Raw genomic sequence first — 14,492 nt, forward strand, 5'->3', positions numbered from 1 at the left:
AAGTGTGTCTTGCCTGTTGTCTGGCTGCCTTTCACCCTGCACAGCCTGGCACAAAGCACACACTGCCTCCAACTGCTGCGTGTCGTGGTTTTAATAGGATTGATTTAAATTTTTTTAATATACATCTCTATGTATTTAAATATATTTCTCATTTAACAGTATTATCAGCCAGACAGGAGCTGCCCATCTCACACTGATATGGATCCATACAGCAAGATAGTCCCAGGCGTGGGGCCTGCCATGTCTGCTCAGTCACATCCATGGGGAGAAACCCCCGCTTACGCTGTGGGCACTGACCATGAGAGGAGCATCGTGGCAAAGGGGTCTCAGGGACAGGCATGAAATATTCCCTAGGAGTAGGGCTCCCATCCCAGTATGCATCAGCCCTGCCTGCCTGCAAAAACACAACACAGGCAGCCTGGACTCCCAGGGGCCCTGCTTGAACAGTGGTGTGGGACCAGGTGGTCTCCAGAGGGCCCTTCAACTATTCCGTGGCTCTGAGACCCTGGGGCTGCCCCAGCTACTTTTGATGCTATCCTCCTCTTCCTCATCCCTCTAGCAGGATGGGGGTTTTCCAGGTGGGACGTGCCCTCAATTAGCCCAAGCTTGGTATAAGACAGAGACAGGAACAGGGAAGGCTCCTGAACTTGATCCCACCTGTGCATGCGTGAGCTCCTGAGCAGAGAAAGCGATGGCTGGTATTTCAAAGGTCATCTCTGCCTCTGTTCTGCTCGCCCATCAACTCCCCCATCCTGAGCATGGATGCACCAGGGGCAGCCTTGGGCAGAGCCTGCCTTTCCCTTCAAAGGTGCAAGTCACCTCAGCCCCCAAGGCCACCATGGTGCCCCACGCTGTCAGGGCCAGATCCTGCTCTTCACTCATCACTAAGCTCACTAGAGGTCCTGCTGGCTATGAACAGACTTACAGGAAAAATAAACTTCCCGAGACTCACACATAACCTGATCCACAGTGAAATAGAGGAAGGAACCACAAAACACAATTCCTCCATGAAGATTGCAGTGGAGGGCCAAAACCTGTGACCTGTGAAAAGGGTATCCTGCACACAAGCTTCTCCAACAGGTCCTCTTCTCCCACACAGAAATCTTCTCTGGGTAGAAAGAGGAATTCATGGATTTGATGGGGATTTCCAGATGCTGGGCAGACCGCTGTGCTCATGCAAACGTGCTGCATCAGAGATCTGATGTGTTGTAGTTAGGAGGTGCAGTTAGGTGGAGACAGCACCCCACCAGCACTGGTCATGCAGTATCCCTGCTCCTGTGGCCAGGCAGCAGTGCCAAGGGCCACCAGGGACTGTGCCCGTGGCAATGTGGGAGCCCTGCCCCGGGTCTAAAAGCACCAGTGTCTCTCGCCTGAGGAAGATGGGAGTGCCTTGAGTAGGCGGTGGTAGCCAGCTGAGAAACTTCTCTCTGCAGTCCAGCTGCCAGTGGAAAATGGAGAGCCACGATGAGGAAACCAGGAAGAGAAGAAAAAGGGGAGAGAAAACAGGACCAAGAGACAGGGCAGTGCCATACCAGCAGGGATGAGGTGAGAAAGGCTCCTTGGGAACAATGGGGAAGGGTTTGCAGGAACCTCCAGCATTCTTCAGGTCCACAAACACCAGATCTGTGTACCCTGAGGAGCTACAAGCAGGACATCTCCCTGGAGGGCATCCCTGAGCTCCTTTTGAGCACCAAGTTGTGACGAGTGCCACCACTGTGGCTACATACCCCAATGCAACTGCTGGGAATAAAAGGACAGCATGAAGGAGAAGGTCAAAGGCTGAAGGAGAGATGTGGGTTTGCAACCCACAAAGATCCAGGGAGAGGAACAGGACATATGACATGGACACTGGACATCCTGTCTCCCTAAAGGTGAGCATGTAAACTGAGTGTGTGGGATGAGATGGGGTGGAAAAGCAAGCTTGGAGGGCACTGCTGAGCAGGTATGTCCAGTAGCTCCATAAACCAGGTATGGCTGGTGTTGGCCCCCTCTGAAAATGTCTCTGGCAGCAGGATGGAGAGCTGAGCACTGGGGAAGGAAGGAGACTTGGTCTGTTATGAATGCCCTGGGTACGGTTTTATAAGGACATCTCTCTTATGAGGAAAGGCTGCAGGAGCTGGGCCTGTTTAGTCTGGAGAAGAGAAGACTCAGAGAGCATCTCATTAATGCATATAAATACCTCAAAGGCAGATGCCAAGAGGATGGTGCCAGATTCTCTTTGGTGGTGTCCACCGAAGAGTGATGAGCAATGGCCATAAACTAAAACACATGAGGTTCCACCTCAACATGAGGAAGAACTTCTTTACATTGAGGGTGGCAGAGCACTGGAACAGGCTGCCCAGGGAGGCTGGGGAGTCTCTGTTTCTGGAGACATTCAAAACCCACCTGGACACATTCCTGTCACCTGCTCTACGTGACCCTGCCTTGGCAGAAGGGTTGGACTAGATGATTTCCAGAGGTCCCTTCCAACCCTAACAATTCTGTGATTCTGTGATGCCCAAAGGACACAGGAGTGGGAAGACCACTGGAAAGGCTTCTACCCCAAACTGTTCCATAGCATCCAGCTGTGCCAGGCAAGGTCCGACTTGAAAATAGAGAGTAATAATATAGAAAATAAACCCTAGCGGTTTTTTGTAAGCTAAAGAGAAGAATTAGTTTCTTCATGCACCCAAGCAAAGCTTAGAGCAGCAGCCCAGTCACATTACAGCTATCGTTCCCAGGTCATCTGTAGGGAGGGACTGGCACACTGTGGCACTGAGGGGAAGGACATGGTTACCTCTCCATTAGAAAGCACAATGGTGCAACAAGCTGGGATCTCAGCTACTCCTTCCTACCACAGGCTTGGAGCAAACAGCCTTCCTGGCCTCCTGCCTCGGAGCAGCTCCAGCGAGTGCCTCAAGCCTCAGCAGCTGCAGCCTCTCTGGCCAAGGTGCAAAGGGGAGAGAAAGGTGAGCCACATGTTCCCTCATGCACAAGTGTTAAGAGAAACCAAGTGGGAGAGGAGAGGAGAGAGGAGAGAGGAGAGAGGAGAGGAGAGGACACACACTCACTCTTTGGCCCTTTCAAATGCTTTCTGATCACAGAAGTATCTGCATCACCGCCCACCACAGCTGAACTGTCAAGAGAGAAGTTTCTCTGGAGGCAAGGAGGGTCTGGTACCACAGCCCCCAGCCACACACGGGGAGTGCTGAGGGGCTGCTCAACTAAGGCCCCCTCCTGCCACCCACCCACACTCACGTGTTACATCCTGACCAGCTCTGTCAAGTGGTTTTTTTGTCTACCCTGAGCAGATTCCTCAAATGAAGGTGCTTTTCCTGGTGGGGGGAGAGGGTGGGACTGGGGCAGGGATGCAGGGACTGGGTAGTCAGCACTCATTTGCTCTTTCTGGAAAGAAGATTTCGCGGCATCGCTGGACCGTGTCCTGGGGGGACTGGACACTGTGTCCTACAGTGCGGGGATCATCATAGATTTCATAATCGTTCCCTCCCTGCAGGGGAATAGAAAATAGGGACAGCATTAGCAGGGTCTTGCCAGAACAACCTCATCCATGAATCCGCATTTTGCTCTGTCCCGTGGGGAGCTGGGCTGGGAGCCAGTGGCTGGGCAGGCAGGGACTTGGTGGGCAGGGGAAGGCAGGGCTTTGATGGCCCAGGGGGGCAGAAGAAGCTGGGCTGGGAGCTCTGCTCCCTCCCTCTTGCCTCCCTCTTCAGTGCCAGGGGAGGAGCACAGAAAAGATGGGGAAAGTCCCAGATCAGCAAAGCTTGTCCAGGAGCCTGGGGTTAACCCCTGCCCTACCCGTGGAGGGGCTAGCAGAAGGTGGGCTGGGCACATCTGGGGAGCAGAGGCTGCCAGCATATGGGAAGAGCTGAGTGGATGACCAAGCTGATCTACAGCAGTAAGGATGCATCATCCTCCACTGCTCTAAAGGGCAGGTGAAGCTGTTCCTGCTATTGAGGAATTCTCTCCTAAGTGCTGGGGGCTTGTATTCTGGGTCATGCAAGCCACAGGAGTGGCTGCTGCCCTCCTGAAGGTGCTGGGGCAAGGAAAGCAATGCTGAGGTGGACCTGCTTCCCAGCACAGTGAATCCAAAGTGATTTCCCCACGAGCCAGCAGACCTGCTGCCATCATGAGAGCATCACAAACCCACAGCAAAGGGCAGCATCTTCCCCCCTCACACCACTAAAGGTTTGTGTTGGCACCAGTGGGACCATGGGACCCACAGGACCCATGATGGAGCAGCAGGAGAGAAAGCAGCCATGTGTGGGGCAAGTGGGGCATACTCACAGGGGTCGTCTCATTCCCAAAGAAGTGGATGGTGTCAAATCTCTCGTCGTCGAGCACATTGAGGCAGTAGCGTTTGTCCCAGCCCTCTGGGAAGACATCAAAGCTGATCATGCCACCTGCCAGGAGAAGGGAGGGCATCAGGCAGTGTTGCTGGGAGCTGGCAGAGTATCCCCCACCCTAGGATGGGCAGGAGGATGGGAGAGGGTTGGATGTCTGGGGGGAGACCCCATTCCAAACAGCAGCCACAACCAGCAGCTCTGCCTTGATGTTCCTCTTGGCACGTGGCTAGGATAGTGGCAGAGGCTGTTCCTATGACAACAGGCTGCAGTGACATCAGCATGGCTGGGGTGCCATTAGCACAGCTTCCCTACAGGCAAGCAGGAACCAGTGGGTTCTTCCCAAGAGAGGCATCTTCTGGGGGGAGATTTAGGGTCACGCCTTGCAGACAGTACCAGCACATTCTGTGTCCCAACAGGGGACAATGACCTTGGAGACTGGCACCAAAGTCTCTCCTAGGCTCCTGCCTGGACATCACTGGCCCTTCTAAAACCACTGTTCTGATGCTCCTTAACTGCGCAGGGACTGGGGTTTCCTGCACACTGTCTCTGCACACTGAGGGGGGCATGACCCTGTCCTGTCACCTTTCCTGCACACTGTCTCTGCACACTGTCTCTGCACACACTCAGGGCATGACCCTGACCTGTCACCTCTTCACACAAGAGTTAAGTGAGGGTTGCCAACATCTGCAAAGGCACCGAGTCAGACATGACCACCATACAGTGGGAAGGGAGCTTCCCCAGAGAACATGCACGTGGACATGGACACCCACAGCCACCAAGGGTTAACAAACTTCCCAGCCCTTGCTCTTAGACCAGGCAGAGTTTACCCCAGCACTTGGCTGCCTTTTGGGGGTGCTTGGAGGCAGCACCTTCCCCCTCCTCTCAAGTTGCCCCACTGTGTCCACGGGCTGTAGACAGACCCTTGTCCCAGCACCAAGACAGGAGACCTGCTCTTCCCAAAATAAAGCCTGCAGCTTGGGGCACACATACATTTAGGTCTCACTCAGAGCCAGAGGTAGAGGGATTTGAGCTGGAATGTGTGTCCTCCTGCCAGTCAGCTCATCTTCTCCAGGCAATCTACTGGAGTATCCACCAGAAATCCTGGCATTTCACGCTCTCCTTAAGTGATAATCCTACCTCTCTAAGGAAGGGGATGAGCAGACAGATAATCACAGGGTCAGTTCCTGCTGAAGGAGAGGCACCAACACCCCAGGCTGTTCAAACATGCAAGTCCTGATGCCATGCACCTCCCCTTCCTGGCTGTTTGGAGTGTCCCTGTTGGTTTGGGGATTCCTTGGAGCCTGGGAAGCTGAGAATGAAGCCTGTATGTCCCACCTTGGAGCAAAGAAACTGGACAGGGCACTGTTATAAAGATTGGAGCAATTGCCCTAAGAGCTCAGAGGTGGGGATGGCCCCAGGCTTGCAGCAGGATCCAGCATCAGAGCAGGAGCTAAACTTGGTGACATCCTCTGGTTTTGCATCCAAAGTCATTTACCTGTGAAAAACACTGCCTTTCACTGCATTCTCGCCCTCTAAAGAGAGCTGGGCAGCAAGAAGGGGCTCCTGATGCCAGCTGGAGCAGGTAGGAAATCAAAGGGAGAAGAGGTGGTGTGAACCAGGCAGCACTGTCACTTCCCTAGGCAGAGCAGGGGCCTGGGGGGCTGCAGGGAGACCTCCCACCACCTTTGGGCCTTGCATCCTCCACAGCCAGGGAGAAGGCACATGGAGCCAGCCTGGCAGAAGAGCTGTTTCTGTGTGCCCTTCTCTCAGATGCCTGACCTGAGAGTGCCACATTTTCTTTGTGGAGGAGCGGGGGGCCCACAGCTCCCCTTCATGTTTTTATACAACAGGACTGGGCTCTTCGTGGCAGCTTCCCAAAGTCCAGAGAGAAAGGCCCATTGTCCTGCTCTCACACCCCGTGCCTGAGGGGACACAGCAGCAGGGACCTTGTCTTTCTCTGCTGTGACAAACTGTGTGTGCCAGTGCTGTGGGCAGCACAGGATGCCCTTGGCAGGATGCTGAAGGCAAGCGAAGGCTCTCAGAGAAAAGCTCTTGGAGGATCAGAGGGCCCGGGGTGTCACCCTCTGCCTCAGCCTCACCAACCCCTTGCCCTTGCGCTGGGCTGCCACATGGAACCTCCTTATCGCACACCCCTGCAGAGGATCCTCTTCCAGCACCATCCCCACAACTTACACACCCCCATTTTACTCCCTGTCCTGGCCAGACCCCCAGGATTGCTCAAGCCCCTCCTTCAGCTCCTCACCTTTGGTAAGGTGGCTGTCAGAACCACCCTAAGAAGCGGCCTGACAAAAGCCCATGGTAGCGAGCTGCAACCTCCTTACCCCTTGTCAGCTCTTCCTCCAGGAAGAAAGACGTTCCCTTTACTGATAACTGTCCCAAGAAAACCCCAGAGCCAAGACATGGATTAGGCTCCTGTCTCATTCCTCAAGAAGAGTACACGTGCCTGGGGCTCTGCTGGCCACCCTGCTGCTGATGCTTGACCCAGAACAGACCCACTGGGCAGCAGTGGGCTCCACTAACTGAGATTAAGGCAGGGATAATGTCATGGGATAGAAACCTAACTGTCTGGCCGATTCCCAGGGAGGCAAGTCTGCAGCACGGTTTATTCTCTGCATGGATGCAGACGTCATGGATGCAAACATGACTCCCCTGTGGCAGCTCTCCAGGACTAAAAACTCCTTCTGCTCTTCCCAGGGTTTCCAGACACTCAGAGGGAACAGTCTGGATTCCTGCTCCACAGAATTTTATGGGAAACACAATAAAGGCAAAGCCAAGGAAGCCCTCCCTGCTCACCTCGAGAGAAACGCAAGCCTTTGCCAGCAAATTCCCTCTGCAAGGCTGCCACGAACTTCTCCCGTATCCGCTCTTTCTGCAGAGGATAAGGAGGAAAGGGAAGAAAAGAGGGTTTGAATAACTGGATGTTGATAGTCTCCCAGAATCCACTGTAACCTGTCTGCTGGGCAGCTCTGCTCCCTCCCCACCTGCACTGGGCCCCAGTGTCATGCCATTTAGCCAGCTTCCACCAGTCCTGCCCAGTGTCCAAGCAGGCCACCAGCTCACTCCACTGGGAGGAGCAGACCCCAGACCTTCCCTGGCAATGAAATGCAACTGCTGCAGTTTCCCACAGCCCAGTTCGTAACGCAAAGCCTCCAGTTTTGCTTAAAAAGTCTTGCAAAGACCAACTGATCCCTCAACCCCAAGAAGCTTCCCCCAGCAGAAACTGGTATGAGCATGGGCCAAATCCTGCAGAGACCTGCCCAGCAGATCTGCCGTGTCCGGAAAGCCCAGTAGTTCCAGCTGTTGGGGCTGGGGGAGTGGGAGAGAGAAGATAGCTGCTGGGCCATCTTTGGGTACTGTAAATGAGGAAACACACTGTTAAATAACTGCCTCGTTCCCTGGGGCTCTCCCACAGTACAGGGAATCCTGCTAGCCACCCCCCTGCACTGGTGGTCCCCAATGAAATCAAATTTCTTCCATGCATCTGTGTCTTCCCTTGGGTTTTCTGACTCCCAGTCCTGTCTCCACCTTGCTGCATACACACAGCTCAAAGCTGGACCTCCCTTCTCCTTGGGAAGGGGGGGAGCACATAAGACCTGAGATCTGTGGTTGTGCAAAACCAGCCAAGGGGAGGGTGAGCCCAGGTCTGGCCCTCGTACCTTGTCCAGCTCGGAGAACTCGATTCGCTCCTCTGGGGTGCAGCTCCGACCAATGGGGGAGATGTTCAACATCCCATTGCGAAACTCAATGAAGGTCCCTCTGTGGGTGGGCAAAGACACAAGGTTACTGGGGCAGGGAGAGAAAAACAACCTTACCAGGAGGATGGCTGCTTAGTGAGGCTCTGCAAGAACATGCAGGAGGAGAGAAGCCATGCCCACTTGTGAGTGCTTCACACCAGGCACAGATCAGGCATCAACAACTGCTTAAGGTCCCAAGGGGCTCACAGTTTTATAAAAAGAGACTATGAGAGAAGAGGAATAAACAGTTCCTGTGTGCCCTGGGGATGGGCTGGAAGCAACGAGCTTAGGGAAGATGACGCGTAACGTTTTCTAATGTTGTGATAACTGCAAGGGCAGCCACTGCCTGGCCTGGACCAGCTGCCTGATGAGGCTGTGGCACCTCTACCCCATGAGGCTCTTCAGAAATGCTGTGTAGGCTGGCTGAAGCTGGCACTACCTTGGGGCAGTGGGATGGTCCAGGTCAGTGTAACTCGCTGTTGATGTCCGGCAGCAGGCTGAGGAGCAATCAGGACCTCCTCGAGGGACACAAATCAGAGTCTTTTTATCTCCCTCTTGACCCCTGCACCTTTGACTTCAGCTCTTATCTAAGCTTGCACAGACAGGATCTAGTTCATGCTGGCCACCCTCACCTTGTGCTGGGGTCACTTCTTGGCCGCTTCCTCAGTGGGCTGGTTGAAAACACTTAGCTGGCAGAAAACTGCTCCCTTCTTTTCTCTCTGCTAAAAACCCAGCTACTTCTGTTTGCTTATTGAGGGGTCAGACAGGTATACCAGCACTGGTGGGACAGAAACAACAGGGGATGTCAGCCCTGCCAGTGTGAAAACAGACTGAAGCTCTTGTGCTGGAGAGGGAGATCCCCTGCCCTGTCCAGCTGAGGACCCCTGAGCTTATTGTCCCTCCCAGCCCTGCCTGCTGTTTCTCTGTGATAAAGTGCTTACCACCCTGAGTCTGGAGAAAAAGCTCTCCCCCTCCTATCTCCTGGCACAGTGAGGAACATCATGGGGAATGGACACACAGGCAGCCATGCCTGCAGGCTGGGAGCAGCATCTCTGCAGCACCAAGGGTTTGGTGGCTCACACTCCAGGCCAAGACTTGGGAGATGTGGGTTAAAGTCCTTGCTTTGCTAGAAATCCCATAAGCCTAAATCCACAGAGCTACTTGGAAGCTGAAACTTCGCCAAGGCTGTTGGGTAACCAGACAGCAATTAGGCAACCAAACAGCCTTGAGGCTTCTGGGTCCCAGCCTGTGCTTTCGGGGGCCTGTTCAGCCAGCAGCCCTGTTGCAAGGAGCCGCCCTAGCCCCTCTCACTGGTCCTTGTATTGCCATGTGGTGACTCATATCAAGCAACTAATCTGGACCACAGTTTAGCAACTTCTACCAGATTAATTTCAACCCCACAGTTCACCTGCTCGGGTTCACTGTACAAACACAAGGGGAGAGCAGGAAAAAAAACAGCCATGGCAAGGGGAGGGCAGAGCTGCTGCTCTCAACAGCCCTCGGTGGCTCATGTGTTCTTGAAACTGTGGTCTGAGGTGAGGTTTGACCCTGCACCCAGGCTGGTTTAATTGCAGGCTGCCTCTGAAAGAGGCCCTCCTGCTCCCCCCTTCCACTTCATGCCATTGGTTCTCTCTCTTTCTGTGCTAACAGAGTGAGCAGATCCAATGGAATACTACCCTTTCTTGTCCTGGTAGTGGCCTGGTCTTCCTTCAGCAGAGGTATACCAACCCAGCTCACCCTCTGGCTGCTGGATCCCAAGGTAAAGAGAGCAACACAGGGTATGGAGCAGAGCAGGGCCAGCCAGCGACACTGGGTTAGAAACAGTGAGAAACTGTGTGCTCAGGGGCTGGACTTCCCCTCTTAAGATCCATTGTTTGCCTGTCTGGAAACATATACTGCCAGTGATGCCTGATGCCCTGACCAGTAACAAGCTGGTACCATTGTCCTAAATGAGATACACACGGTGGCTGCACCCTGCTTCCCAGGGAGGAAAATCCAAGGGGCAAAAGAGCAGGCATTATGCTAAAACAGAGTGCAGACTCTTCAGGACAAAGACCCTCCTCCATTATTTGCCAAGGTGCCCAGCTCAGGGAGACAGTGATCCTACACAGGGCCTCTGGATGCTAAGATAAAACCCAGAGCAAGACAAGCTCCACAGATCAGCTCTTTTTAGGAGAGCTCTGGAGCTCAGCTCCCCAGAAATCAGTGTCATGACTTCCACTCGCGTACGCTTGGGCCGTTACCGCTTCTTGGGCAGCTTCAGCAGCGCCATGTAGTTGAGACAGAAGTTGATCAGATCCTGCAGTAGCTCCTCCCCCAAGTGGTCCTGAATGGCCTGCCGAAAGAGAAGGGCAAGTGAAGACGCTTGACTTCCCATGAAACCCACCTGGAAGAGGGAGCAACTGGGGAGAAGAGGCTGCCTGTCTGCCTGGGTAGGGTAGGCACTGCTCCCCCCGGTGCACAGGGCAGGAGAGCCATGGCTGCAAAGGGAGCTGGACTTACCTGCTTGGAGACCAGCTGCCCATTCTTGTATTGCACTGTGCCGTTCTCTGCGAAGACGTAGTCAAACTTATCAATGACTGAGAGGGGAGGAAACAAAAGAGGAAACATAACTACTGCCTGGGAAAAGGGGCTAAAAGGACTGGGCTCAGGACTGAGTGAACCATCTTCCTGCTTCCTTAGTACTGTGCCTTCCGCAGCTCCTGTGCTCTGCAAAGGGCCACTGGCCATCCTACGCTCCTTGCTTTCCACAAAGTGGATGAGGAGATTATCTTCTGCTCACGGGTGGGGAGCTGACGCATGCAAGGGGAAACGACCTGACCGAGGTCACGGGCTGAATCAGTTGCAGGACGAAGATAAGGGCTCAGACATGTCTGGCTTTCCACTACATACGTGCTACTCTGCTCTCTCCTGTGCCCTCCCCACTGCCAGGCTGCTGGGCTGATGTGGTTACTAGTTATCTAACTCCAGCCCCCCCTGCAACCCAGACACGCCGCACGGGCGACTCAGCAGCAATCAGCCTCAGCCGGGAATTTCTCGGCCTCCCTCCACTAACGAAGTGGGAGGCAGAGCTTGGAGCCCAGTGGCGCTTGTCATCCATGCTGGAGAAAGAGAACGCGGTAGAGGAGGCAGGTGCTGCCCCCTTGCCCTCCCACTCCCTACTCTACCCCATGTCCCCATTGGAACGTGACGAGGAACCTGCGGGGACCCCACCACGGAGCAGCGGGGAGGCGAAAATTGCCTGGGAGCCCTGAAGCTGTCAGAGCTCTGACGAAGCTCGTACAAAACTGACGCTGGAGCCGGCAGCATGGATTGGAGCATCCCTGCCTGCCCTCCACGCAGGGAGAGGGAGCCAAGCAGCAGCTCCCGCCTGGGCACGGCCAGCCACTCCAAGGGCAGCCTTGGGGTTGGATTTAGGGCACAGGTGACCCCCGGGAGACCTCGTCCGCCGCGCTCACCTTCGTCCCCTTCCCCCAGCTGCTCGGCTATCTTGGCATAGTCGGAGCCTCCCACCACGCCGATGTGCACCCTCTGCCGCAGCTCCCGCAGGAACGCGTCCACCTCCGGCTCGATTTTCTGGCGGGGAAGCAGCGGGTGAGGCCGCAGCCGGCGGGACGAGCTCCGCCTCGCCGGCCTCGCCCCCCAGAGCCGCGCGCCCCCGCGCCCCGCTACCTGCCGGGCCGGCGTCAGGGTCCCGTCCACGTCGAAGAGACAGAGCACCCGGCCCCGCGCCGCCGCCATCCCGCCCGGGCTCTGCGGGCGGAGGGCGGGACCGCCGAGCTGATGGCGGCCGCCCGCCCTCCGGGGCCGCACGGGTGGGACGTGCCGCCGGGCCGGGCACCTCTTGTCTGCTCCCCCGCGCCTCCACGGCCCTTACGAGGATGCACAAGGTGCGGATCTTGAGCTGCTTCCCCGCTTCGGCTCTTCCCTTAAATCCTTTTAGAGCCCGGAGTTTGGGAGAGGCGGTGTGTGGGGCGTGCATCTCTTCAAATTTGCTGTTATTACTGCAGTGCCCCCCGGAACTGAGGGGCTGTGGGTCTGGATTGAGCTCCCTGATAAGCTCAGCTCCTCTGGGGGTTTCTGTGAAGGGGACAAGAGCAGCACGCACTCTCCTAGTCAGTCTCTCACCTTGCTTTTCCGATAGGATGCTGCTAATATTTTCACTGGGGAAACGAAATACCCTCTGCACAAAGCCAGTAGCTTTTTCTTTGACCTGCCTACCATTTAGGATTTAAGTAGACCATCTGGTCGGATCATATTCATACGGCGCCCTATTATGCTCGCCTGACATGTGGCAGTGGACAGCCCCCCTCCCTCTCCCATTAATTCCTGAATTATTTTCCGAAATCAAAACCAGCCTGTGTGGAACATCCAATGCTTTCTGCTCAACAGTTAGCTTGCATTCTCTCCCCAGCAGTGCTCAGTGTGCTGAGCTAGGTTGGAACTGGGGAGAGATTTATTCTTCTTTTACAGTCTGATTGTTTTTTGCCTCAGTTATCATTTGCTCCAGGATATCATGCAACCCCTTTTCCCAGTTCTCCACCAGATACCTCTCAAAGGGAAGCATTCAGGTGCCTTCACAGATTCTGGGTTTTGTTTGTGGTTTATGATTTTCCTGCTCCCACTCAGTGGCAGGGGAATGTACAGAAACAATGTTAATAATTTACCGCTGTGTCATTGCCTTGGACAAGGTTTACCAAAACATCCTCAGCTACTTTCTGGGGGAGACATTCGCTGAGTCCACCAGGACAGCTATTCCCGTACTGTTTCTTTGAGTTGCCTCCACAACACTGTGAGTCAGGCAGTCTTGGATGGGTATTAACATGTGTTACTCACCCCAGCATTGATATTTCTGCAGAATCTGTGGCCTTGTGGATCAGACCCTGGTTACAGTCTCCCACCTCTGGAAATGTGGACTCTTCTCAGATGCACTGAAGCTCCCAGAATGGTTTCTTAGCACGCAGCTACTTTGCATGCAATTGGGTGCTGAATTTTTCGTTGAGTTTAGGATTATGCTCACATATAGGATTTGTCGAGGTGTGGTTACACATTTATCATCAGTTAATGTGTGGATGCTTACTCCAGAATATGAGTACTTCCAAGTGTGCCTACCATGGCATGCTGATGGGTGAGTAGAGATGCCTTCCTGGATCTGGGTGCTCGAGTACCAGAAGGCAAGGAGCTGCTCTCCCATGCAGCAGAGCCATGAGCTAACGCCCAGGACTCTCAAAGGAAAGCCATGGGGTCAGACACACAGTGAACTCCCAGGGTTTCAGGAATGCGAGCCTTTATTTTCATAAATCATGACACGGTACGAGGAGGACACTTCCCATGGCTGGGTGGAAGTGGTGTGGAGTTAGAAGACCTATTGTAGCAGCACTGTGTTCTGCTGTAGCCCGAGCTGCTCCATGGTCTTGTCTCCTGGCTGCTCCTACCTGCAGCTTTCTGGTCTGGGAGAGACCTCCCTCGTGCCTCTTGCATTGACATTACTGTGGGCGCTGCTCTCCCCTGGCTCAGGTGCATCCCTGTGCTGCAAAGCAGCAGTGCCACCTCGGGGCACTTTCCAGAATTGGGAAGTCTGCTAAAATACGGGACAGCGGTCACATTTTCACACTCCTGCAGTACCATTGGCTTCATGTTGCCCAGGAGAACTTCCTGAAATCTGAGCTACCCGCTGTGCTTTCTCAGCTTGTTGCGCTGCTTTAGGAAGTCTCTTCACGTCAAAACGCCTCTCCCAGGAAGCACCTTGGCGGCCATTTGGTATCAGCTGGTGAGGACCTGGGGCAACTTGGTTTCCCTGGCAGCATAAACCTGCCTTGTGCTGAAGTGCACAGCTGTCCACAGCTGTGGCTGTTCCCTCAGCCGGGTTAGCTCTGAGAACAGGGCCACCGTGGCTGTTCCAGTTATTTAATACTTTGCACTCCAACCACTCCTGATACATTTGCTTGATTGCTGCTTGGATAGGCAGCAGCTGTTGTCAGGAATAAAATCTTTGTTACTGGCAGGAAAATCCAGGAAATTTTGTTTGAAGTTTAGAAGGTAAGAGGCTGTGGGCACTGGCTTACACTCTGTCTAGAGCTGCCATTAAGGTCAAGGTTTTCCTTTCAGTTTTAAAATTTAATTTTTAAAAAGTATTTTAAAATATTAATTTAAAAATACCTGTTTTCCAGGTATTTCATGTGGGGCTGTACTAGTACTTGATAGCAAACCAGCACCGCATCTGAAGAACACAGCCAAAATAACCACAATCACACATCTTTGTTACAATCCCCTTCTGTTACAAGACCTCTTCTGTACTGCACTGATACAGACTGTTACACAAACAGCAAACTGTGTGGTTTATCATTTGGATGCCATCAAGAAGCATGCAGACGGCTGAACGGAACAGAATGAG

At 54.0% G+C, this 14,492-nt stretch overlaps 1 protein-coding gene across 1 annotated transcript; it reads right to left on the bottom strand.

Moving 5' to 3' along the window:
- Positions 1-76: 76 nt before the first annotated feature.
- Positions 77-11,880, bottom strand: PMM1 (phosphomannomutase 1). Its single transcript, XM_042051208.1, has 8 exons — positions 11,771-11,880; positions 11,557-11,674; positions 10,601-10,677; positions 10,342-10,433; positions 8,021-8,120; positions 7,158-7,233; positions 4,285-4,400; positions 77-3,487 (listed from the first exon to the last, which is right to left on the bottom strand). Exons 1-8 carry the CDS (start codon positions 11,837-11,839, stop codon positions 3,365-3,367), a joined length of 771 nt encoding a protein of 256 aa, XP_041907142.1. The 5' UTR covers positions 11,840-11,880; the 3' UTR covers positions 77-3,364.
- Between the last annotated feature and the right edge of the window lie 2,612 nt (positions 11,881-14,492).

The sequence above is a fragment of the Corvus kubaryi genome, unplaced genomic scaffold, assembly GCF_017639235.1.
Source record: "Corvus kubaryi isolate FWS band 111438036 unplaced genomic scaffold, C.kubaryi_AGA036_p1.0 74, whole genome shotgun sequence".
Classification (NCBI taxonomy): domain Eukaryota; kingdom Metazoa; phylum Chordata; class Aves; order Passeriformes; family Corvidae; genus Corvus; species Corvus kubaryi.